Source organism: Coccinella septempunctata, chromosome 1 (assembly GCF_907165205.1).
Source record: "Coccinella septempunctata chromosome 1, icCocSept1.1, whole genome shotgun sequence".
NCBI lineage: Eukaryota > Metazoa > Arthropoda > Insecta > Coleoptera > Coccinellidae > Coccinella > Coccinella septempunctata.
The window spans coordinates 21,318,116-21,345,822 of NC_058189.1; the positions used below are offsets into that span (position 1 = coordinate 21,318,116).

At 36.8% G+C, this 27,707-nt stretch overlaps 1 protein-coding gene across 4 annotated transcripts in view; it reads left to right on the forward strand.

Moving 5' to 3' along the window:
- The window catches only part of LOC123323036 (serine/threonine-protein kinase Genghis Khan), a 163,785-nt gene that overhangs the window by 87,928 nt on the left and 48,150 nt on the right, over positions 1-27,707 (forward strand). For 3 of the 4 annotated variants that reach the window (XM_044911233.1, XM_044911234.1, XM_044911235.1), the window contains exons 15-16: positions 5,646-5,749; positions 14,461-14,502. In XM_044911233.1, the coding sequence (XP_044767168.1) occupies positions 5,646-5,749; positions 14,461-14,502 (146 nt within the window). The remainder of the gene's footprint in view (positions 1-5,645; positions 5,750-14,460; positions 14,503-27,707) is intronic. The other variant, XM_044911236.1, reaches the window with a different exon arrangement.

Below are 27,707 nucleotides of genomic sequence, written 5' to 3' on the forward strand. Positions count from 1 at the left end.
TCGCGCGGCTGTTGCCGCTTCAGTCGCGTGATTGACACTCCACCTTTAATGGATATGACACTGTGGGTTCAGTGTCAACTTAACTGTCTCTTCGTTGTCAACCATCAGGATTAGAGCAGATCTCAAATCGATGATTTCTTTAACTCCTCTAGTTGATCGATCTGATGACGATACTATCATCACCGTGATCTGCTTTGTAGGTTATTCCAAGCTCAGTAGTGTTTTTCAAATAGTGAAAGACCAGAAATGGGGAGATTTTCGAGATTTCTTGAAATAACATTCACTGTACAAGCAATGTCTGATCAAGTGCCAGTCATTAAGTACATTAAAGCATCGACTACCCCTCTATAAGGCAATATGCATTTCAATTCATTTTCATCTTCCGTCCCTAATCGAATGCTGCATTTAATTTTGGGCGTTTACAATCTTGCATTCCAAATCGCTCCAGAATCCTTTTGGAGTACGCTGATTGAGTCACTTGGACCGATCTAGCTTCTGTCTTAATTTCTAGGACAAGAAAATAAAATGCTGGTTTGGTCGTAATGTTGAATTCAATTCACAATTCCTGTGAAAATAAGTCTTCAAGGCTGAAGGACCCCTGGTTGATGGCCAATTGCATAGGCAATAAAAACATTTAATAATAATAAGTCTTCCATTGTCTCAACTGTAGAAGCAATAACCCATCATTAACACAAAGGGCCAGGAGCAGCATGTCGTCTACATATTTCCTTATGTACCATAAAGAAAATCTGTACACACATCAAATTGAGTTAAAGACATATGATTGTTGCAGCAATACTCAAGAAAGATCTTATTGTTCCTTCTCAATAGTCCCAATAGTATATTACCTTCTTTCCTGTAGGTGAATTTTTCATTTCCTAAGTACAGTTCATTCATTCCTCCTTGTAGGAAAAAATTTTCCTTGGCTCATTGATCTTTGCTGATTTTAGCAATCACTGTCTTAAGATTATCTGCGACTTCAGATTTGCGCTTGATGAAGTAGACAAAAAGGTATCTGCAGTAGTCATCTTTGAAGATCACATTGTAGCGGTTGCCTGACATCGACTTCTTTTCGAATGGTTCACGAAGTCTGTATGGATTCTCGATAGAGATAGGCAGGTTGGTGTTATTTATTCGGACTTCCAGAAGCCATTCGATAGAATCAATCACTATCTTCTTTTTTAGGCTAAGTTGAAACGAAGTTAGGTTTTCCAAATAGTCTGACCTGTCTTCTTGAATAGTATTTGAGTAATCATACCCAATATGTGCACAGGTAGAGGGTATGAGGTCTGAAAAGTCTGAGGTAACTTTAGGCGGGTCCCAAGGGTCGAACTCGATACCACTGATATTTATTATAATAAGAATCAATTCAGATGCATACCACCCGCTGATATGAATATCAACAAGTGTTGGGATCTTATTGAACTCATCGTCAGGGCCACTGAACGGAAAACGTTCCACCAAAGAAAAGCAGATGTTGTCCATGGTTTCGGTCTAATTTGACCTCGTCAGAGCAACACAACTTATTTCCGATAAAAAAACGTTTGTAATTGATGGAATCTCATTGCATACTGGCAGACGATACTGGATCGAGTAGTACTCGAGCGCCAACCAGTATGAAACAAGATCCGATTCAATCTCCTCCAGATCGAAACCCAGACTAATCTGGACGGGTTTGATCCTCGGGGTCTCTATATTATGAAATATAGAATGAAATATGAGGTCAGCTCTATTGTGTGTAATTTCGCGGTCTGTGAGAACTGTGCGATCCCAGAAAAGCTTGTGATTACCATTTTCAAATAGAAAACCTGGGTGGTGCTTGTAAAAAGGAACCTTTTTCGACCTTGGAAATTGGTATTTTTAGCCAATTCTTGGTGTAAAATCTTGGCAACAGTATCATGTCTATTCTTGTACTCCGTGCCTTCGAATTTCTGGCATACCCCGGTGATGTGCCGGATAGTTTCATGTGTCGCACAGCCATAACTCGGTAACATATACTCGGTGATGCAGCCTTGTTTATGAAATTATCTCGAAGTCCTTGAATTTTGTAATAATGTACCCAGTATCTTGATCAATGGAAGAGCGGCTTTCCATTGGAAAAGGGGTGATTATTTTATGTTTATGTTAACACACAATATTGAAGGTCCTCTGAAGGGGAAAAATGTGGATTCGGCCCGTCGCGCGAAGGACAGGTCTTGAAATTGATTTCTATATTTTTCTGGGGAGAAAGTTAAAATGTAACTCATATATGAAATAAACAAACAAATCTATTGAAAATATTAAACCTTCTTTGCACACACGTTCTTGTAACTAACCTAAATCTTTCTTAAAACTCATGCAAGGAGCGCAAAACAATAAATAAAAATCTTGGGTTGAATTCTACTTCCCAAATTAGCGCACACCAACAACAAAAATATAATTGATGAATTCAGAACAGCTTTCAGGAATCCGGACTTCATTCTCTTTTATTTGACCCCAAAATGTGGTAAAAAACCAAAATAAAAATTAGACCTTTCTGCCTTGTCTGCGATCGTCGTTCGTCGGATGATGCTGACTGAGAACTTTTTTGGGCACCAGACTTTCCACGCATAAAATCGGAGAATTCTTTCTCACCCCACTACTCAACCGAATTTCCCGCATTTCTCTGTCTCAAACGATTATTCGTTCCGACCCCATCCGTTAGTTATTGCGATAACAGAAATTCCTAACATTCCTAGATTCGACCTTTACCACAAATCCAAAAACAAACGAACACTCCTCGAATACTGTTTCAATAATTCCGCCTTAAACTGACTTTAACTTCAATTTACTTACTTGTGTTCTTTGTAGATACCTGTTGACTTTTCTTTATTCGCAATCTCTTCCAAACGTTCATGAGTCATCCGAGTTTCCTATGCTATCCCGTGAACTACTTATCAACTTCATGAAAATCTATTTATTCTAAGTACCTCTGTACCTACTTGCTATGCCAAACCAAAATTTCATTCGATTCAAAAGGATTATGCACTTTTCAACCTCTCATGTCGACTCATTATTTTATTCGATATGACTATGTTTTCAACTTTGTATAATAAGCCTTGATTGATTGTGCCGAAACGTCGGCGAATTTATAGTTGTCTAATTATTGTCCAATTACCTGTGATAATTCTCAATTACTCATCATGGACACGAACATTGACGAATAGTATAAAATTCAGCGCAGATATACTCCACTGATAAAACGATTGGCAAGAAAAGAATCCACTCAAAAAAATGTTTTTCCATATTGCAACTAGATCATAGGTTTCAGCATTCAGGTTGAGTTAGCTAATCAGATACAATAATGAATTAAACAGCACTGGTGTCGCTCTTGGTTGTCTGCTTGATTGCTCGGTTAGGTTGCCGCGGTAACCACGGTGTCAAGACTGTTTGCACTGTTCGATTCTTCAATACTTTTTACGTGAATGTTTTACTCTTTAATGAATCTTCATATTTAGAGATATTCCAATTTAAACATGAATATGCACAATTATTTTAATTTTAATGTGTATCAATTACACACACCGGCAAATTTAAAGGAACGGAGATAAATTGTATTATTTTTCCTCATAACTTTTTTTTGCGGTACATTTGAAAAGAATCATGCAACAGGGAAATTCAACGCATGGTTTAGTTGATTTCAATTTGTTTTGCAAAGCTTCATGCGCTTTTGGAGCCTGTCTAGAAACTTAAGACTAAATATTAAGAACTCGGTTGTAGTCTTAAACATTTAATGGTAACACAAAATCACAAGAAACATTTTTTTCAATAACGTGTTTCCTCCACGAGCCCTTATAACTGCAACCATACGTCTTACCATACTTCTAATGACGTTGTCGATAATTTCTTGAGGCAAATTCTCCCATATTTCCAACAAAGCAGTTCTTGCTCCTTGCAAGTTTCGAACAGCAGGAATTCTTGACCTAAGTCATCTGCCTAGCATGTCCCAGACATGTTCAATTGGATTCATGTCTGGAGAACATGCAGTCCAATTCATTGTCGGTATTTGAACCTGATTTAAATATTCATTTACACAATGAGCTACGTGCGGGCGATCATTGTCTTGCATCAAGAGAAAATCTGCCCCGATGAATGGGGCAAAAGGTATCACATGATCTTGCAGAATATCCCTTATGTACCTATCTGCCGTTAAAGCGCCGCCATCAATAACCACCAACTCTGTGCGTGCCCCTAAACATATAACACCCCACACCATAATCGAGCCTCCACCGAAAGAGACAGTAGGAGTATTGAATTGTTCGTTTTGTTCTCCTGGACGACGATACAATCTTTCTCTCCCATCTATTGAATTTACACAGAAACGGCCCTCGTCCGTGAACAAAATATTACCCCAGAGATCATTCCAATTTTGGTGTTCTCGAGCAAAAGCTAGTCGCGCTACTCGATGACGTCTCTGGAGTTGTGGTGCTTTTTTTGACCTATATGCCTTCAAACCAACTTCTTTGAGTCTTCTCCTCACTGTACGCTCACTTATGGTGGTTCCACGAACTTCTTCCAATTCGTTTCTTGTTTGAACTGCGGTTCGACGCCTATTGCGGAGTGTTTGTAATGTGATAAATCGGTCATCTATGGCCGTGGTTGAGCGTTTTCTGCCTTGACCCCGACTTCTCACATACTCTCCAGTTTGCCTCCATCGCATAACACTACGATGGATCGTTGATTTGGATTTCTCAAACATGTAGGCAACATGATTGTAAGATCGACCATTTTCGATCATTGCTACTGCCCTAGCGATTTCAGTGGGTGCTAAATCACTCATCATATACAGTTTCCCAATCAAAGTGATGATAGTAACCAAAAACCAACTAAACTCAAACAATTACTTACGAAAAAACTAGGAAATTGTACTTGGAGAATATACGAGTTTCAAATGTAATGTATCAATCGACAGATATTTTCTCTTTGATTTGGCTTTGACGTAGACTAACTTGATAGAAATGTGAAAAATGAATGACAATTGTATAAGAATGGCATGGCTTCTATACCTAGGTAGCACAAATAAAGCAAAAATACCTTTCATTTACGAAAGTATATCTCCGTTCCTTTAAATTTGCCGGTGTGTGTATTTCAGTGTTTCGGTTCATCCGATTGCATTTTTTACGCAAATGCAACTCTTATCCGTGTTAACGCGCGATCATAATAAAATATATTGTAATTCAGAAGAACTAAATGAAAAGCTTCAGAACTCTGACTCTGACTCACCTTCAAATTGTGTATCATCGATCGTTGCTCGCAATTTCACGAGAACTTCCCTTTTGAAAACGAACTCACATTTGACTAACCTTCCTTTTCGAAAATCTCTACGCAGTTCTTCCTCTGCCCTCACTCCTGAACCTTTCCAGTTCTAAAGCTGCAAACAATCGTAATTAGTTTCACCGTATTTAGTTTTAAAAATCCAAATAAAAACACTTCATCTCTAATGGGTCCTTCATCCCTGTCTATTATTTCCATAAATATTTTTTAACACTCACCTGAACCATGTTCACCCGCCAAATTTCTTCTGCTCTCGGAGTCTGTCTTGCTCGAGAGGAACGCCGAAATGTATACTAATAAAATTAATAATTACTCTCATTGGAATAAAACAAACAAGAAATAAAATGTTTCAGGGAGCTGAGAGAATACAGACAAAGAAACGATGCGTTAGTTCTAGATGTAAAAAGGAAAGAAAAACAAATAAAGGATCTCCAAAGCAGACTTGATTCCGAAGGATGTAAGTACATAACCAGTTCTCCTTATCTCTTGACTCATTCCTTATCAACAATGAAAACATTGTAGCCTATGTAGCTATCATTCACGAGAAATATTCAGGAGGAAATTACATGTTTAATGTTGTCTAAGAAAGAGTACGAAACCAATTTGTTTCCGACATGCTTATGTAGTTGAAAATCGTAATGTTCTATTGATCTTGTTACATCATTCAAATCTTTTATGTATGTTGACGAAATCTGGTTGGAAAAAAATTGTAGTCATATCTTATGGTGAAGAAAATTTTCTTCCAGGAATAATTAAAAGCACTTGTGACAGTTTGCTATCAAGAGCAACGGCCTTGAAAGTTGGTGGAGAAGTATGTTTTCTATCAAAAATATTTTGTACTGGTGTTATTCTGTAAGAAACTTCTAGTTCAGCTCTAGATATTTGCTTCACTCTATTTTTATTGCACAATATGGGATCAAGCATCTTATGTGAACTATTGCATCAGTACTGTGAACATTAATGCATCAACAATACTTGTGTTGGTGTTGTCCCCAGTTGTAGATAACAAAAACGACACTTGGTGTGTTTTCTTGCTTTAATATATACACTTTACTGACTGCGTGTGCTGATATGATATATCGATTGAAATTCAGTCTGGAAGGACTCTGCATCTTCTGAAACTCCTTAGGTTTTCACTCCCAGTCTCTGAAACAAAATCATTAAAAAAAATAATTGATTTGCTCCTGTGTAAATACTTGCTGCACCAATATGTCAGGAGCAAATGAGAAAAAAAAACAAAAATTGGTACCTGACAATGAACGAAGAATAAAACTTCAAAATGGTAACTTCGAAACTTTTCGGAGTCTGTATCAGACTCCTTCATCAGACGAACTCAGAAGATGTAGTTTTCACACGATGGAACTTCTGGTGGGCATTTCGGTATCAAGAAAATGCTAGAAAAGGTGAGAGCATTTTTACTGAGCCAACTGCAAGGGAGACGTCAATGACTGGTGCTGGAAGTACAGGTTATGTGCTTCATCGAATGGTTCAAGAGGAAATCGTAGAGCGCCAATGAAGCTGAATAACGTAGGCTGCCCTTTGTAACTAGTCGCCGTTGACCGTGCATTAGCGGTTAAAGCGCAGGCTTGGTATACCGCAAGGTATCGAGTTCGATACCGGGCTAGAGAAGAAATTTTCTATTCGATACGGGTACGAGCCATCATTCACTGTGGGGTTAAAATTAACAGTGCTGTGCCTAAGGTGGCGTAAGGTCATAGTAACAAAGCCTATTCAAAATACAATTGGTTTTCCGAATTCGTACAAGCTCACGGAGCTTCTGTGGGCTACTTCGGCACCTACAGAGAATCAGGACTCTGCATCTTCTCAAAATCTTTAGAGATTTCACTCCCAGTCTCTGAAACAAAATCAATAAAATAATTTAAATAATTGATTTGCTTCTGCGTAAACTCTTGCACTAATTTGTCAGGAGCAAATCAGAAAAATTGTTGCCTGACAATGAATGAAAAATGGAACTTAATGATAAGTTCGTAACGTTTCAGACTCCTTTATCAGACGAATTATTAAAAAATCTTCTGAATTGTAGTTCATAAGATTTTTTTAAGAATTGAGCAGCAGCAGGATCTCTTCTCTGTGCGTGAAGATTATTCACTAGCCGGTTATATCGAAGACGTGCGAAAGTCCAGATGAATAATAGCATTCGTGTTCAGGAATTAATTTGGCCGTGTACCCTAGCTCTGCAAAAAACAGCCTCTTCAACTAAAAACCAAGAGATCTGGTGGTCAATAGAACGGAAATGGAGATACTGGCATGCAGTTTCAACCCTAGCAGTCAGACGGCGAAGGAGAAGACTGTGAAATGCTATTTCGAACAACTAGGGTGCTGCATAGAGGGAGACGCATGTAGGTTCAGTCACACCAACCACGGTGTTCGGGGACCGAACATCTTGACGAGGGAGCAGTGTAACGTCCGAATCCTCTGAATACGCCCTGCTGCCGCTCGAAAATATCGCGGACCAAAGATTATAGAGTTAGGAAGATGGGAAACGCCCCTATATCTCTTGTACTAAAAACCGAGTACACTTTGAGCCTGTGTTTCACATACTGAGAAATTAGATGGCGCTGAAATCGTAATGTCAAACTGTTAAATTAATGTTTTCTGTCTTACAATTGAAGGGCGAAATTTTATATTATTTATAAGAAAATCTGACCGAATTGAATGTTTCACAGGGTATATTTAAAGGTGAGGTTTTTTTGACAGGTACAACTGGTGAGAATAATTTTGTCACCTTTGAAAACACCTTTATACTTGTATAATACAGCTTTGAATAAGGGATACAAAAGTACATATTGAACTATTATTATTAATCAAAGTTGTTATTTCCATGCGATAAATTTTTTTGAATCAACAGAATTTGTTGAATTTGTACAATTATCATCTGAAATCTATATGAACAAATATTCGATATACCATATATTTTGCATCGCAAGGAGTTGATTGTTGTTTTCAGTTTTCGGATTTTTCTATCATCTCTGGGAAAAGACTTGGAAGTACTCTGCAGAGTGTGGGAACTTTTTTCAGGTACAGTCGAAAGAATATCTGAAAAACGGGAAGCACTTATAATTTAATGTCATAACAAAACAATTAATTCAATATAATGAATTAATTATATTATATCTAAAATAAATGAGTAATTCATTCAATTATTTTTGTCACAGATATCTAGGATGATTTACAATCAGTATTTGTCGTAACACTTTCAATCTGCTCGCTTTCCATCTCATGTGGCCCCTCCATGAAAGGAATGCTTCCTCATACGAAAAAAATAAGCATTCAATATATGATAAATGAGTAATGCATTCAGTAATACATTGCAGATATCTAGGAAGACTTACCATCAGTATTTGTCGTAACACTTTCAATCTGCTCGCTTTCCATCTGATGTGGCCCCTCCATGAAAGGAATGCTTCCTGCATACGAAAAAGATATGATATCATATATATGATAAACGAGTAACGCATTGCAATGCATTGCAGATATCTAGGAAGACTTAGCATTAGTATTCGATGTATCAGTTTCAAACTGCTCGCCCTCCATCGCATGTGGTTCCTTTGGTGGCCCTTTAATGCATGGGATGCTTCTTACGTGGATGAAAAGCTTTTAATTGACTTGGGGTGAAATGTTTACTGCACATGGTGTAGCTTTTTACTCAAGTCAATGTCTTGACGCCCAGAAAATTCTATCCACTTCAGAGCACTGAAAATAAAAATCAATCAACATCCGAGTCACATGGTGCGAGTTTCAATACCAACGTTTCCATTTTCTTTGGTTCATTTAAAAAACTTATATTCGGAGAATCCCAAACAGTTCTTTACCATACAATATTTTTCCGTACGACATTTTGAGCAAAGTATTTGATTTTGAGGATTTCACTAAATAAAATACACAAATAACTTCAAACTTAGGTGACTAGAACGATAGCGATAAACGAGCTGTACGAAAATCAAAACATAAACAAAACGGCCAAGTGCAAATATCTCCATGAAATGGCAAATGGCCCTCGAATAAATATTTTAACCAGTCTTAGTATTTTAATACACAACTGAACCGCCAGGTGGGGCTACCGCAAGTGTAGTCGCTTCGTTTCCCATCTTCCTAACTCTATAATCTTTGATCGCGGACAATGCGATGGCTCTCGACAGGGCCGGAATGTTCTCGATATAAAAGATACGCAAGGACATTACAGGGCAGTTGGTTATCGATTGAAATTTATTCTGGGAGGATTCTGCATTTCTTAATGAACTTTTTAGGGTTTTCACTCCCAATCTCTGAAACAAAATCAATTAAAAAGGAAATCGACGATTTGCTCCTGCGTAAATTCTTGCACTAATTTGTCAGGAGCAAATTAACTAGAAAAAATTGTTGCCTGACAATGAACTGAAAATAAATAACGTTGAAATTATAATTTTAAGTGGTAACGTTTCGGAGTCTATATCAGACTCCTTCATCAGACGATGCAAGAATTTACGCAGGAGTAAATCGTCGATTTCATTTTTAATTGATTTTGTTTCAGAGATTGGGAGTGTAAACCCTAAAAAGTTTATTAAGAAAAAAAATAAGGGCAGTTGGTGTTCTGAATGGAGCCGAATGAAAAGTGGATTCCGAAGATTTATGTGCAAAAGTAGTAAAAATAAATTTGTGACGGTGTAAATACATTCGCGTTAGTCCTTGTATATAAATTAGTGTGGTAGCTGTGTAAATAAATTAGACATTAAGAAAGAAGACAACTTGATTAACATGTTAACACTGAGAACGTTACACTCTATCTTACGAAAAACATTCTCATGAAGTTTAGCGATGTTTTCCTCTAAATTAGTGTGGTAGCTGTGTAAGTAAATTAGACATTAAGAAAGAAGACAACTTGATTAACAGGTTAACACTGAGAACGTTACACTCTATCTTACGAAAAACATTCTCATGAAGTTTAGCGATGTTTTCCTCTTCAGCATACTTTACTCCATTTACTATTGATATTGGTATTTTATTGTACTGCTCTAGTCTAAAAAGTTTTCTGCACCCCATAACCGTACGTGATTTTTAATCGTCTGCGTGTCTTCTTCCCGTAGATGAGCTATGAAACAGGCTGTATATGTGGTGCTACATAACTTAATGTTTATTTTGTCATAAATTGAAATTTATAAAATGTCAATTTTCTCGAAAACTGTGAGAGAATTCTGAATTCTGAACGCTCATGACCTTGAACGATGGTTTACTTGAATTTTTGTCTTCGTAAAAATTAACATGAAACGATTTATTGACGATTTTTGCTTGTTTGATGATGAAATAAATTTAATTGTCTTAATTCCGAATTGAGGAAATCTACAACTTGAAAAATGTTCGTTTTGAACATATGGCTACAATTTTTTTCTTGAAAATTTTCATCAATTTTCAACAGAAATTTAGGCTCCTAAAATACCCGTTCATATATGGCTACAATGTATATTAGCACTCCCAGTTGGGATGGTAATTGTTATATATGTTCAGTTAGCTCATGGTTGAAGCATCTGCCCCTGGTCATTGGAATCACTTCCTGCTTCTGGGGAATAATGTTACTCCTTATAAGAGTATATGGTTGAAAATACCAATCACTTGTTCAGTTTAATTTAATAGATACGTAGCTCTCGTTTTTCTAATTTTGTTTACAACTTGAAATTGTACATCATCAGGCAGTGGAAAATCTATTTTCATATTGAGTGTAATAGAATAAACAAGATGCGCAAAAAATTTTGTTTCCATTGCTCAGGTAAAAATTTTAAAGCTTCACAGGTTAGGAGATAGAATGCAAACAATTTTCCAACTACAGCGAATAATTTTTAGGGAAAAAGTCATTGGTGATATTGAATCAATGCTACCTCCTCTTGATTCTCGGAATAAATCGCAAACTTTGTTTGATTTTTCACAATTTTATTTATGTAAATTGATAGATTTGAAAGTTCCTGCACTACTCTAAAAATATTCGTAATATAATGTAATTCGTAATCGTTCATTTAGTATGAATTATTATTAAACCCTTAGCTAAGCTTATCAATTTTATGATAATATCAAAGGAGCTGCAAACAATCTCGATATATACAGGATGATTCATGAGTCTTCACTTTGTGAACTCATTCCTAAGCCAGAAATAAGGAGAGTTGCTCTTATGGATTTTTCCCGAATTCTCATCGTCTGTTGATATTAACATTTTCAAAGGATAGAACAATTCGATAATTTTCTATTTTCATAAATCTGGCAGTTGAGAGCAGAGTTTGGGCAAATGGATAAATGCTGCCATCTTCTCTCTGGTAGTTAGGAAAGTGAATTGAGTTGATATTCGTTTCCTTTCAGATGGCGCTTGGGTGTATTTCTTCACCATACCGACGACTGAATCAAGGGGCCATCAATTCGTTCCATTTTCGTCGAGGTATGAGTTGTGTTGCTCTGAAGAGGTTACCGAAACCATGGTCAGCATCTACTCTTTCTCGACGAAATGGTATTTCTGTTATGACTGATGGTGAATTGCTAGTTCGATATAAATCGTAACATTGGTTGATTTTATCTCAGCAGGTGTTATGTATCTCAATTGAATCGCATCGGAGCAAAATTTGGCAGAAAGGATAACCTTGTTGAAATGTTTCTGTTAGGGGTTGAAATCTTCAGCCTCTTGCAGTATTTGTCTCTTCGATGGATAGAGATATTGGAACAATGTGCACAAATCATTTCATTTTAAATTGTTTAGGTCACTGTCCCAAAAGCGACAGTTTTCAAGTAAATCAAAGCTAACTCAATTAAAAAATTGCACAGAGTATCATCAGTTAACTATGACCAAGGGGTTTATTGAAACTGGGGAAGAGAATTCGAGAGAAGTTTTTAGGACAAATAATCCTTATTTTTGGCTGAGGAATCCGTTCACAAACATTTACGAATCACCCGGCATAATTTAGCCCTTGTCCATGGTGTCGATTCGTTTTGTTCGATAAGGTCAATATTCAGCACTTTTTTGGTTGACTTCAGTTCTCTATTTATTTGGTTTTGGAACACATACAGGTAATTGAATACCCAAAAAATGCAATCGCAATTCTACAGTGGTGAACATTCATGAGAGTATCTATAAATTGCTTACAATATAAATTATACAGGGTGTTCCAAGTTCGAGGACGTTTCTCGAGAACTGGATGGACATATTTGAAATCTGAAAATTTTTTCGTTTCTGATATGATTGAGTATAATATAATGCTGAATACATTTCTGTTGGAACCATTGTATTCATTGAAATAGTTTTCAAAATATCGAAAAAATAAACTGAAAATAAGGAAGATATGCGTATTCAGTATTACGTTTGTTATTCCTATTCTAAATATCAAACCGTTTTCACATTTTTGAAGTCAAATTTTGAAAAATTTGTCACAGGGTATTCCAAATGTTGTATCAAAAATTGGGATTAAGGTTCGCCCATAACTTTAGTTTTTTAAATTATAGCCCTAATGTTTTATGATAGCGTTGGAGTCTGCGAAGAAAAATAATGATGAGTTATTTAGGATTTTCTGAATTTATGTCGTACGTAGAATACAATTCATAAAATTTGTTTTACATCAATATCAATAGTCTATGGTCATAGAGGATAAATCTTTTCCCAATAATTCATAAGTGACAGATCTCTTTTCTGAATTCGTTTATTTGAAAACAAAAATGCAAAATACAGAATTTGAATGGATAAAGCAAAATTTTCAGGTAAGGTTATTAGATCAGTCAGTTCTGAATTATTGGTATAATGTGTGTTAATTTATATGGAGTTCTCATTATAATTCAATTCGATCTGTTCGTCAGAATTTTTTTTTCGTCAAATGGAAGTAGTTATTTTCCTATCAAGCGCGGAAAGTGATACTTGCCCGCACGAAACTGCCGTTGCCCGAACGATGCGAAGCAGAGTTCGGGTAAGCAGTTGAGTGCGGGTAAGACACTTTACACAAGAGTTAGGAACAATATTTTTTCTACAAGCGCTTGAAATATATAAATATATCCATTTCACGAAACAGATCATATCTCATTTGATTAATTCATATATAATGACAGACGTAATTCTGCATGTCATTACTATGGGTTTCTCATCGTTGACGTTCGGTGCATAGAAACGTGATAGAATTTAATTTACTCTATAATATTTGCTAATCCATTCCCGCACGAAAATGCGTGCGGGAAAGAAATAGCAGGCGTTTTTCCCGCACGTTTTGGGAAGGTGACTCTTTGCAACTTGGAATGCGTGCGGGAAAAAGGTTGAACGAGCACGCTTGTAGAAAAAAGAATTAAATTTTTTTCATTGAAGAACAAATATTTATTCATGTTATTAACATGAATGAAATTATCTTTTCTATGAATTTTCACATGAAAAAATTTCTCGAATAGTCTCGCCATTGGCTACAATTCGTATCCTGGTGAAATTAAAAAAAAAGTTCGTTAAGTGTTGCCATATTTTCGACGAAAGTGGAAACTTTTGTAATATTCGTAACTTCTTCTTATCTTTCAAGTGTTCTGGCAACACCCCATATTATGGTAGTTTTTCTCCCTTTACGCCTTATAGGCCATTAGATATTTAGAATAGGAATGATAAACATAATGCTAAATACGCATATCTTTCTTACTTTTTTTCATTTTTTTTTTCTATATTTTGAAATCTATTCGAACGAAAATTTTTCAACAGAAATGTTTTCAGCATTGAATACTCAATCATATCGAAAAAATTTAAAAAAAATTGTTTTGAACAAATTTATTTTCACACCTTGTATAACCAGAAGCTCTCAGGCTCCAAAAATATTTTAGCTCAGTAGAGAATTTCGAACAATATCATTTTCGGATTTCAAATATGTCCAGTTCTCAAGAAACGTCTTATAAGCACTCGAACATAGGACACCCTGTATACAATCCACTCAAATTCAGTTCAACAAGAAGAAAAGAAGAGAAGCCTAAAAATAACTAAGAATATTGCAACCCACAATATTCGGAAATAATGGAAATTTGTCATGAAACAAAATTTTTCTGTGCATCCTTAGTTATCGTAGTTTATCATTGAGTTAATAATAAAAATTGTTCAGATTCCTAAATAAAAGCCGGTCCTCATTAGTTTAGTTATTTTTATCGCCGTATTGAAGTTTTAAGAAAATTATACGTTACAAGCAGCAAGTGTGGGAATTTCATCAGTGAGCACACGTCAAACAAAGGGTTAGTCCACTCAGCTGAGTCTAATATAACACGCTTTGCTGTTTTATTTTCCATTAATTACGATAATCTTGCTTGGAGTGCTAATATTATTATTCACTTTTTATTATTGGTTTATTTATTATGTTTTTAATGACAGGTTTTCTCATTAGTACCGACGCGGCCTATATCTACGTAACGATCAAATAATGACAACATTTTTAAGGCAAACATGAATTGTCCCTGGAATTGCCGAATCTGAAAATAATTTCCATTATATGACTATAAATCTTACATCTACATCTATAAGAGTATAAATACATTTTTCAACTGAAGTGTAGGTACTAGCACCTTCAATGGAATATGTTGTTTGAATAATACTATACCTTTTCAAGTTCAAATTGGCGCTAATCAGAATCAAAATGACATTAATCACAATCAAATTGGCAACATCAATTTCAAACTGGCATTAATCAGAAGCAAATTGGCAATAATCAATTTCATTTTGGCATTAATCAATTGGAAATTGGACAATAAACAAAATCAAATTGGGAATTCTGAATTTGAATTCTCCACTGGAATAAAATATGTAAATGAAAAAATTGTATTGAATGATATACACAGTAAATAACGTAATTAATCAAGACCATTCGGGAGAAACAACTTTTCTCAAAAATTTATATCTTGCATATCCAATTCAGAAAGGAATGATGAATTTTGCTCAATCAACAATCGTTACCTTGCCAATATCGTTATGAACGATTTTCTCCAATCTTTGCAAATTCTGAACAGAAACGGAAGATAACCACATTCGTCGTTTTCTCAATGAGTTATCATAAAAAGAGACGATTTTGAGCTCCTCATTGTGTTGTTTGAATATTATTTATTTCATTTCGCAAACTATATATGCTAAACTAAGATTTGGGAGCCTCCGAATACACTTAGTACCTAATACTTTCAAAGTGAGGAGGATTTACATTTTCCAGAATCCAACAATTTGTGTGCATGCCGTTAATTTTTCATCCATATACACTGCGCAAAAAAATTACATTCTGAAAATCTCAATTTCAATGAAAGTTAACTCTACATTAACTTTATAACTTATTTTTTATGTTCTCACGGGAAGGTTTTGAACGAAACAAGACACATTAAATGGAAGAAAAATTGAGGATTTTACCGAATCTTATGTGAAAGAAGAGAAATGAACAATTTTCAAAATACTGAAATGCTAATAAGTGATTTAATACTTGGTATTTCCAACCCTTGCGTTAATTACAGCTCGGCAACGACGGTTCATACTCAAAATGAGTGATCTTAAAATGTTCTGATCTAATCCTTCCCAGATTTCTCCGAGTTGGATTCCTAAGTCAAAGAGTAGCTGGATGATTTTCTGAGCTTCTCAGCCTTCTATTGACGTTGTCCCAAACCTGCTCAATCGGATTGCTGGCCATTCCATTCGAGAGACTTCAACCTCTTCAAGGTACTCCTGAACGATGCGCGCACGATGGGGTCTGGCATTATCGTCCATAAAAATGAAATTTTCACCAATGTATGGCACTACATGCTCTTCAAGAATGTTCCTTATATACTTATCAGCATTCATAGCTCCATTATCAACGACCACTACGTCTGTGCGAGCAGTCAAAGATATTCCACCCCATACCATAATCGATCCTCCCCCGAAACCAGTAGTTTTCAGGAAATTGCACTGAGCATATCTTTCATGTGGACGTCTGTATACAAGGGAACGTCGATCACAATGGTAGAGGCAGAATCTAGACTCATCTGTGAAGAGAACTCTTTCCCAATCGGCCTCTTCCCAATGGATATGCTCTCTCGCAAAATCCAAACGCGCCCTTCGATGGGCTGGGGTAAGAGCTGGGCCTCTTGCCGCGACACGAGGCCTTGAATCATATTTTCTGAGGCGATTTCTAATTGTCTGAGTGCTAATTTGCACCTCATGAGTTTGCTCAAGCTGAATTTGAAGGAGGCGAGCAGTTGCAAACCGTTGTCTCAACGAAGAAACTCTCAAGTAACGTTTTTGAATGGCAGTTGTTACCCGTGATCTACATTGTCCTGGTCTTCTGACATTCATACCTGTCTCCCTGAATCGCTGCAACATTCTGGACACACTTGTATGGGAAACTCCAAACCTTTCTGCAATTCTTGTGTATGTCCACCCTTCTTCTCGTAAAACTACCGCTTGGGCACATTCCTCTTGGGTCAAATTGCGTGTTTCGCGTTGCATAGCGATCGAGTGTAGAAAATCAAACGAAAGAAAAACTATTGATCACTAGAATTGATCGAGAACAACTGATTTTAGAATGGAGCCAATACATTCAAAATCTGATAATATCATCTTTTTTTATTCCTGCTGAGATAAAACATCTGTATTGAAGAAAACCGTTGAAAGTGGATAACATATGCATGCATAATTCTGATAAAAATAATAATCATTGAGAACACCTTCAGTTGTAGAATAAATTTGAGATTTTTATAATGTGCGTTCATTTGTTTGCGCAGTGTATTTTATCGCAGAAAGATAACTCCCTATTTCAATTCGAAACCTAGCATGCGAAAAAACGAAGATAAATCTATTCGAAATACTTCAGATAGGATCTGATGACAGCGTCTGTTAATGTAAGTTTTTTGGGCCAGTCACAAATATTTCACAAACAGTGAAGGGTCTCATGGCTGTCTTCTGATTGAGCTCGATCACCTGGGTATGAGGGAGTGATTATTTGTCATGGATGGCGTCCCTTTTTACAAAATCGGCTCCTTCGTATAAGGGTTTGATAAAACACATCCGTGACCGGCACGCGTATTGGCATTGTTTGCTGTTGTAACGCGGTAAAGAATGACTGAACCAATGCTCTCTCTACCCAGACATATCTTACCACGACTCAGCACAGGCAGGTGTTCGGACTGTTCAGACGTAATAACTAGTGTAATATGGATAATCGCCCATTCTTGAGGCATTGTTTACCGCTTTGTTTACTCAGAAAAAAGAAATAGATTCATTAATTTAACAACGAATTACCTAAATAAGTTGCAGGGAACCTACAATGATGTCTTGACATTTAATGAGACTCGTTTCAGTTTCAAATGTATGAAAGAAACAGCTCAGTTTCTCAAAACAAAGAGATAGTTATTTTAAGAGCGGATAAGGGTAACATTACGGTTGCTATGACAATTGAAATATACGAGAATAAAGCGAATGAATACTTTACTCAACGATTGCAGTACCTTTACCAGATTGACTGTGGACCCAACTATTGGTATACAAAATAAACTGAATAAATTAATATCTGAACTCTATAAACAACATAGGATTGATGATACACAACTCAAGTTCCTAAGATCTTATTATGGTGTCTGCCCAAGAATAGAATAGAATAACTTTATTCACCAATAATAATTGTTAACAAAACAAATATATTTTTTACCGGAAGTTTATAAGGGAGACTGTCCCCTGCGCCCAATTCTTAGTTTTATTGGTTCTCCCTTATACAATTTAAGTAGGTTTTTGGCGGAATTACTTTCTCATATTTTTAAGAAAGATGATAGACATGTAGAAGATTCTTTTCAATTTGTTGAGGACTTGACTAGTGTTAGTTTACCACAGGATTATATACTGATATCACTTGATGCTATCTCACTTTTTACCAACATACCTATAGATCTCACAATAAAACTTATAAGAAAATATTGGCCACGGGTCGAACCACATACTCAATTATCTCTTGATCAGTTCGTGGTATTATTTGAGTTGGTACTAGTTATTTCAGCTATAATAATGAGTATTTTCGGCAGATTTTCGGATTGGGCATGGGTAACTGTTTAGCTCCAGTTGTTTCAGACATAGTCATGTACGAACTTCATAGTGTTGCTCTTTCTCAGCTGCCCTTTGAGATGCTTCAAAAGATTTGTAGATGACATTTTCTCGTCAATACCGGAAGGACACGATGATACAATTTTAAAATCTTTCAATTCCTTTCACCCACACGTGCAGTTCACAGTTGAGATAGAGATTAATAATAGTCTTTTTTGGATGTATTAGTCATAAGAACGGATACTGCATAAAAAACTGATTGGTACCAGAAACCGACAATTTTTATGGGGTTCGAGTGGCCTAGTGAATCCACCTTCTCCTTATTTTATTTCGCCTTTCGCCACGAATATGAAATATGAAGCAGTATACTCGTAGAAAAAACTCCATTCTGAAATAAACAATATATATAAAATGAAAGAATATTTCCTTTCTCCGTGATAATTATCATCGGTGTTTCATACATTTTCCTGAATTTAAATGAAAAATGTACCATGATTAAAAAAACTGAAAAGTATATCTGAAATCAAATAGTGAAAACAACTGTTTTTGCGGCTGACAGATAGGCTATATTTACTTGTGATTGTCGCAGAAATTCAATGTGTAGTTGGAATATTTCAACTACAAAAGAGACGCGTCGCGACACTTTTCGACAACCAGAAATAAAAAGGAAGGGGTTAGGGGAAGTTTTGTTTACATGCTTTGATTGGCTGGAATACTGTCGCTGGCGACACTACGAAGCTCTGAGAACTAGGCTTTATACTTTAGTGGATGCTGCATTCAATATACCTAGTGTAACGTTTTCTTCGCTTTATTAAAACGTCCAACTTATTAAAATTATTTATTTACACTTAATACACTTACAACTCACAAACTAACTATTACACTACTATTTATTTCCACTCTTGTTTATTTCCACTAGTCACTTGCTCTGTAACTGTACTTGTACTTGCCTACCTGCTCCTCCGCTGGGCTTATATAGGCGCCGGAAACATTCAGGTACCTTCGCGAACCTTTCGCGGTTATTCTGGAAGCTTTCGACCGCTCTGGTTCTCGAAAGGTCCGACCGCAAGGGCCGGACTGGTTACACTGTCCCCTCCTTAAGCCTGTTCTGTCCCAGAACAGATTTAGTGAATTCCTCCGAGGACCGTGGCGAAACCTGCACTCATCACCATTCCTACAGTAGCCATTCTGATGGAAGTAGCACTCCACAGTTTTTCCAGGCTCCCTGGCCTGCTTTGGGTTGAAACTGCACACCAGGATCCGTATACCAGTCCCCTGAAATACCACCTCCAGCATGCTTCGCACAACTCGCCAATTTAGCTGGTCCAATCCACAACCGAGCTTGGGAACAGCTAATTTCCTAACCCCAAAGCGTTGAAGGTCTTCTTTCAAGCTATGCAGTGCCGTCCATAGATTCTGATAGGTTGGCTTCTGATAGGAATGTTGCTTGGTGACTAGGTAATAAATGAACCGACCTTCAGCCTTCAATTTCAAAACTTTTCCGATTCTTGGCTGCTGCCGCAATAGTTGTTCCTGACGTCAAAATTTATTTCTGAATACTCTGGCTATTCCTTTGCTCATACGAAGGTCCTCCGCTACGCAATGAGCGAGAGAGTATTCCTCAGACACGGTAAAGAGATCTTGATGTACTTCCTGTGTAACGCCGAACCGTGCAACGCGTGTCTCACCATAACAATCCATAAACTTCTGGTAATCGCTGCTACCTTGCATCGGGGCTTCCACAAGACGTACCTCTTCTTCGTCCTGCGCGTACGGGGCTAATCGGTTGAAATGGACAACCTTTGGTTTTCCTCTGGGGAGCTTCCTTATCCAGTAAACTACATCATTTATCCTCTTGATTATTTCATACGGTCCCTCCCACTGTCTCTGCAGCTTTGGTGAAAAACCTTTCCTCCTTTGTGGATTATGTAGCCACACCAGATCTCCAGTGGCGAATCCACCTTCAATAGCCTTGATGTCGTAGCGCATTTTCATTCGGTCACTTGCTTGCTGCATTTGATTGCGCACCTTACCATGTATGTAATCCAGCTTGTTCCTTAATTTACTAACGTAGTCCTCCCCGGCTACGTCTTCTCCAGGCTTACATCCAAACTCTAAGTCGCAAGGCAGCCTTATTTCTCGGCCGAACATTATACTGGATGGGGTTTCCTTGGTTGATTCTTGAACCGAAGATCTGTATGCCATGGTGAATAGATGTAAATATTCATCCCAATCCCGCTGGTGATCAGAAACTACTTTGGCTAGATGTTTTCCCATGGTCCGATTCATTCGTTCGACCATACCGTCTGATTGTGGATGAAGAGGGGTAGTCCTTGTTTTGTGAATCCCCAATTTGCTGCATACTTCTTGGAATAGCTTCGATTCAAAATTTCGGCCTTGATCACAATGCAGCTCTAGAGGTATTCCAAATCTGCAGAAGAATTCTCTGACCAATTTATCTGCTACCGTACTTGCTTCTTGATTAGGAATACCGTAGGCTTCCACCCATTTCGTGAAATAGTCCATCGCTACCAAAATGTACTTGTTTCCATGATCTGTTTCGGGAAAGGGGCCAGCGATGTCGATAGCTACTCGTTCCATGGGAGATCCGACGTTATATTGCTTCATTGGTGCTTTTCCTCTACCATAAGGTCCGTTAGCAGCAGCGCAAACCTTGCATCTTCTACACCAATCTTTAACGTCCCTCTTACAATTTGGCCAATAAAATCGCTGCCTGACTTTTTCCAATGTCTTGGTTATCCCGAAATGTCCACCTGAAGTTCCGTTATGTAGTCTGGTCAGAATGTCTGTCACACGGCTCTTCGGCACAATCAACTGAAGTCTCTGCTCAGTTCCATCTTCATTTTCCCAACAACGTTTCAGAAGACCTCCATCAATCTTCAATGTTTCCCATTGTGCCCAATACGACTTTACATTCTGGCTCAGTCTGGATACTTCTTCCCAAGTAGGTCGTCTACCGCTCTTCTTCCAACTCAGGATTACTTTCAAGTCGTTATCTTCCTCTTGTGCTCTTTGAATTTCTTCAGGTAGCCAGTCGTCTTCGAGTATTTTCACACTTCTATCATTTATCTTTCCTGGGATAACTATGCTTGATAAATCCTTAGACATTATTCCTCGGATTATCACTTCGGGGGCATTTTTGGCTTGGGTCGATTTATGCCCCTTATCACCGACCCCTTTTAGTTTCCCTGCTGAGACTCTTTTTCCAATTCTGGACAGTTTCGCTTAAAATGCCCACTTTTGTTGCAGTTCCAGCACACAGCATCCTTTTTCCTAACTTGTGATATTCTGCGGATTTCTTCTCTGACAATGTCCTGAATAGATCGGTCTGTGTCTTGGACTTGTCTTACACGAAGGTGTCCTCTATGTGAAGCTTGCTTTGCTGCCTCAATTTCTAAAGCCTGGGCTAAGGCATCATCAATGGTTCTAGGGCGTGCTAGTCTCAGGGCTTGTTGTATTTCGCTATCTTTTATCCCATCCACGAATGTCTGGATTGATAGCTGTTCCAGGAAGCTATCTGGAGCAGATGGATAAGCCAGCCTGACTAATCTCGCCACATCAGCTTCAAACTCCTGGAGATTTTCCCCTGTTTTCTGCACTCGGTTCTTTATTTGTGCATGGTATACTTGTTGTAAATGAGCATCACCATATCTCATCTGAAGTTTCGATGTAAGAACTTCGTAACAGGCTTGTTGACTCTCCGGGATCGTCTGAAGAATGTTGAGTGCCTCTCCTCGTAGAGCGATAATTAATGCCGTGGCTTTTTCGTTATCGTTCCAATTGTTCGCCAGCGCAGCAGCTTCAAACTGTTTTTGGTATGTCGACCAGGGTATTTTTCCATCAAAAGTTGGAGGCTTGATCTTCATTCTACTACCTTCGCCGTCATTTTCCGCTTTCGCTGTGCTGTAGGGTGTTGAAGCCAGAATATCTGTTCTGTTTGACATTCTTTTCAAGGAATCTATGAACTTGGAATGATGTTCAATTATTCCTGCCATTTCTTCAAACTTTCCGTTAACCTTGTCAAACTTTTCATCAACTTCGTCAAATTTTCCACTCACTATATCGAATCTCTCGTCCACTTTATCGAATTTTTCATTTATGGTTTCCAGTTTCTCATCCATTTTGTCTGTAAGTTGACTCACCACATCATTACAATTCTCCCTAATCTGGTCCATTTTCTCATTCAATTTCTCATCAATTTTCTCATTTAATCTTCATGAGTTCTCGTCCATTTTCTCATTCAATTTTCGAGAATTTTCTTCCATTCTTTCGTTCATCTTACTCAAAAAGTCCATTACCGCTTGAGTCTCCATCGCGTTCTGTAGTCTTGTGGTTACTGGCATGAACTCCAAATATCCAAAATTATTTATTTAATTCGAGCGATGTTGAACCGCACACTTGACACCAATGTAACGTTTTCTTCGCTTTATTAAAACGTCCAACTTATTAAAATTATTTATTTACACTTAATACACTTACAACTCACAAACTAACTATTACACTACTATTTATTTCCACTCTTGTTTATTTCCACTAGTCACTTGCTCTGTAACTGTACTTGTACTTGCCTACCTGCTCCTCCGCTGGGCTTATATAGGCGCCGGAAACATTCAGGTACCTTCGCGAACCTTTCGCGGTTATTCTGGAAGCTTTCGACCGCTCTGGTTCTCGAAAGGTCCGACCGCAAGGGCCGGACTGGTTACAATAGTTTTTTGTATTTTAGTGTGGGTATTTTTTTTATCGATACTTACAATATTTTACTATTGTTATTTCTATGTGTATTATAATTATTCACTATACATTATTTTTTTGTATTTCAGTGGGAACGATTTCAGACTATAGTAGATCCTTGTTTTTTTTATTAACGCGAAAAGCAAAATTGCGATAGAAAGAATTTGAACGTGGTTGGGACTGAATCGCGATAGACAATGTCTCATGAATGGCTTCGTATCAATAGTTACTACGTCTGAACACCTACTTGTGCTGAGTCGTTGTAAGATATGTCTGGGTAGAGAGAGCATTGGTTCAGTCATTCTTTACCGCGTTGCAACAGCAAATATGCGTTGCATCATAGTAAACAATGCCAATACGCGTCCGGTACACCAGCAGCGTTCTACCGGATACAGTGCTTTGCTCCATTTTATTCATTTCGTTCGCAAGGACTACTTCGATTCGTTGATGAGCTGTTTGCGGACGACAATAAAATATATGGATAATGTTGACCGTCAATGGAGACAAATGTTGTGTTCTCCACATCGCTAAGAGGAACTCGAAAGTGAATTATTTCCTCGGGGATAAATTATTGAATACCGTTGATGAGCATTGTGACTTCTAAAACCATCTGGTCCAGTCATGTTAGGTATGCAATGGATGTAGCCTAGAAACGGTTATTGTAACTTTCTTACGTTCAACTAATGATGCAATTCGCTGGTCCCGCTTGGAGGCCACTCATATATGAGTGGCCTGGAGTCTTCGGAGGCTATTCAACGTGCACGTCTACTTCTTAGCTACAGCCGTTCGTATTATGTATCCCACCTTCAACCTCTGAATATTTGCAGTTTTTTAAATAAGGTGAATAGCTTTCCGGACATTTTAAGTCCCGGTTAGTCAGTTCAGGATTAAGCCAGGATTTAAGTTGATCCTAGATGAACCTGTCAGAATTGAACGGAAATGTCGAAATTGATTTATTATTTACCGAACTGAGCAACCGGGCCTTGATGTGCTGTGACGAGGGTCAAGTACAAATTTAAAGCGACAGTACCACAAAATTTTAATAGATATTAATAGATTGCTTGAGACTTGGAATCGATTGCTTCCTGACGTAAACAGCCAACTAGTTCAAGAAACGCTTTGACAGATAAAGACTTAGAACATAGATACATGGAATGGACATACAGTGCTACAAATGAATGTTTTGTAGTAAACACATTCGATGTATCTCTGTCTAGCGCGACACTAAGACAGTGGCGTTCAATTGAAAAATTTTCATACCTTTTACATTTACATACCATCAGTACGAATAGATATTCGTACTGAAAATTGATGTGACACTGATGTCCAAATCAACTGTCTCAATTGTGATTGGCGACACTAAGCAACTATCTCACTCCAGTCTTTGGAATGTTTATTTTCCATTCCATGTATCTCTGTTCTAAGGATAAAGACAACTCAATGATATTTCATTATATTTTTGCCGTATGTTCACTTCGAACTCAATTTTTTGTGAGATTTTAAATTTATATTTTAACTCTTCCTTATATTTAATAATACTTTATGTTCCGCATATATAGGCCGCTATAGTACTAGTGGGATTAAATTGCTGAATTTTGAAAGTTTGAGTAAGGGCTTATTCAAAATCCGTAAAAAATATTCATTATCCCTTCACCTTCCCAACTTATGGTACATGTACTATCAGAAGGATTTAAATTATTAGATAGAATAGTTATTCTACCTATTAACAAATCTTTTTATTTTTTATCTGACTTGCGCTTCTCTATGGCAATTTTTCAAATTATGAATTACCTTCACAAAAAATAAGTGCATGCCCTGAAACCTGTAATGTTTTTTTTATATACGGTTGACGATCCAGAATCAAGATTTGTTTGCACAAAAAAACACTACACTATTGTTTGTACTGTAAGTGATCCAAATCGATTCGACCAATGTCTATATAAGGTGAACGTAGGGTCAAGCATTCTAAGAGTATTTTCATTTGTGTAATGAATTTTGAATACGCGAAACCGTAACTTCCCGATATTTATCTTTGTTTGTTGAAGTAAATACTACTAGGAAAACTGAGTGAAGCTGACTAGAACTTTTCGAAAAATAAATCATGCTTATAGAAATGCGAATTATGAATCTGTCATTTGCTCTTGAAACACTCGATTTGTGTTTTTTTATAACGTGCGTTCAAACAACAACAAATTCGTCGTCAAGAAGGCTATGGAATTTTGAACGACGATATTTTGTGTTTAAACGTAATCCTTAGCTTCTGCTGTTGCCATTTTCCAGGTGAACTGACAAGTTAGAAGTTAGCATTTTGAATTTAAATCATCAGCAAGTTATAAAGATGATTTTTACGATTATTGAATCCTTCTTCAAAATTGGGGAGAAAATAAAAGGAGAGTAGAAATATTCTATAATGTTCCAGCGACATTCCCAATATTTCTGAAAAAAGCAATCTTTCGAAAGTACTGCTTTGCGATGCGTTGACGGAACAGGTATGTTCAAGCAAAAAAAAAGTAGTGGTCCACCAAAGAAGAAAACCTCAGAGTTATTCAGAAATAATGAAAATATGATGACTTCTGTATTCTGTTCTGGAGCTTCTGCTCCACTAACCTCTGTTCGGGTTTTATCTCAAGTGGCTGGAGAATCTGCTGGTATATTTTATCCAACACGATTTTGAATGAAAGACATCAGTTTGTTTTCATAAAGATTGACATGTTATCAGAAAATTGAAAAGATTGATTACCTATCCCTGTAGCATGTTCGGTATGCATCAGTCAATGACAAAATGTGGGACCTATTTTTTTTTATGGAACTTTAACAGAAGAACGTTATGAATAAGGAGAAAGCATCATATTTTTTATAGCAAAATTGAATTCTGATAAATTGTCCAATATTTTTTTTTCACGTATTTTAGTTCTTTAGTTTAGTCATGGATTTTCAATAACGACCAAATCAATTGAATATTTATAGAGAATTGATAAACATATCGAGATTCTTACTGTGCTTTATTCATATTGATGAAATAGGTAGAACCTTCTTACAAAAAAAAAAAAAACAATACCACGATCCCTTCAAAAATCATGTCCCTTAAGACCAGTATAAGAATAGTGGACATCGGTTAAAATTTTTACCAATAATTTTTCTAAACCGCACTTTGGGTGAAATTAACTTTTCCTTAAAAGTGCCTTTCCACTTTCTATACAAAATTAAGATGTATAGGTTGATTTCTTCATTGTTTACATTTTGGGAAGATGAAGTATTTCAAGAAAAGACCTACGTTCAGACATCGAACATCAACGTTTGAAGTTCCATAGCCTATTTGACGTTAGTACTAATCCTCCGGTTCATCAAGCTTGATAGAGGGATATTTGTTATCAAAAGACAATGTACGATTTCAGAAACGTTTGCCAACCTTGTAAAAATTCGTCTTAACACTTATAATGGAAACGTTTTTTTTTTTTAATCATAGGCTTGTTCGTAGAGTGGTTCCTAACGGTTTTGAACCACTCTGCGAACAAACCTTATATTTGTGCCTTGCGGTTGCTTTCATAATTTTATAATCCTTGAAATGTCGCCGGCTTTCAAATCCGAGTGATATTGGGCAGTCGCATAGAGGTAACACATTAGTACTTAAGGCATAAGGCATTGATTTGGAATTTGTCTGAATGACCTAAGAAGCCGTGGACATATTTAAAGGAAGACGAAGAAGGTATTCTGTGACGAAATCATTAATTCAATGCACAAAACACGAAAAAACGCCTGAATAATGCCAACACCTTGAAAACGTAATATAAATTTTCTTCTTTATGCCAAGGGTTATAAAATGATGAAAGCAAGTGAAAGGCACAAATATAATTTAAAAAAAATGCTTTTTTAAGTGTTTAGTCGAATATTGACAAGGTTTGCAAACGTTTCTGAACTCGTCCATCTCCTGCAATATAAGCGCCATTCAGAATGCTATGTCTCCTTTCAAACACGAATCGAAAAAAAACATTATTTACAAAATACAACCCTATAATAATTTTTAAATGTTTATAATGATATTTATTTTTGTTAATCAATTGCCTAGATTAGCTGTTCAGTTAGTATGTAATGAATTGATGATTAATTCATTTCAACTAAAATATTGAAAAATACGGTGACAAACAGTAGGTATTGTGATAAATACATTGTATATAGTTATACCTATACTTTCCCAATTTCGTGGATTCTCGAAATTGTCTCAATAAATAACTCTCGTGCTCACAATACTATCCGAAATTCTGTCAGAAATCTTGAACTCGATCAAATTGTTTTTAGGTCAAACCACGAGTCCTGCGAGGGCAGTTCGAACTCTGATTTCTGACAGAATTACCTACTACCGGTGGTATTGCGCACACTCGTCGAATCACGTTGGAATTTAGTATCGTTTGTTTTTCTGAGTTTATAAATCCACCATAACAGTACCATCCTTAATACGTTGCCTGCCAATGCACGTCCTAATATCCATTGAATCTACAATTATGTTTAAAAATCATTTGGATTTTGAATATGCTAATTCAATACCATGATTATATGAGTTATTTAAGTATCTGTTTCGTAGTAATCACTGTATATTTTTCCCTCTGTTCATCTGAAAATCGTCCATTTTATGAATCGACTATTTTGT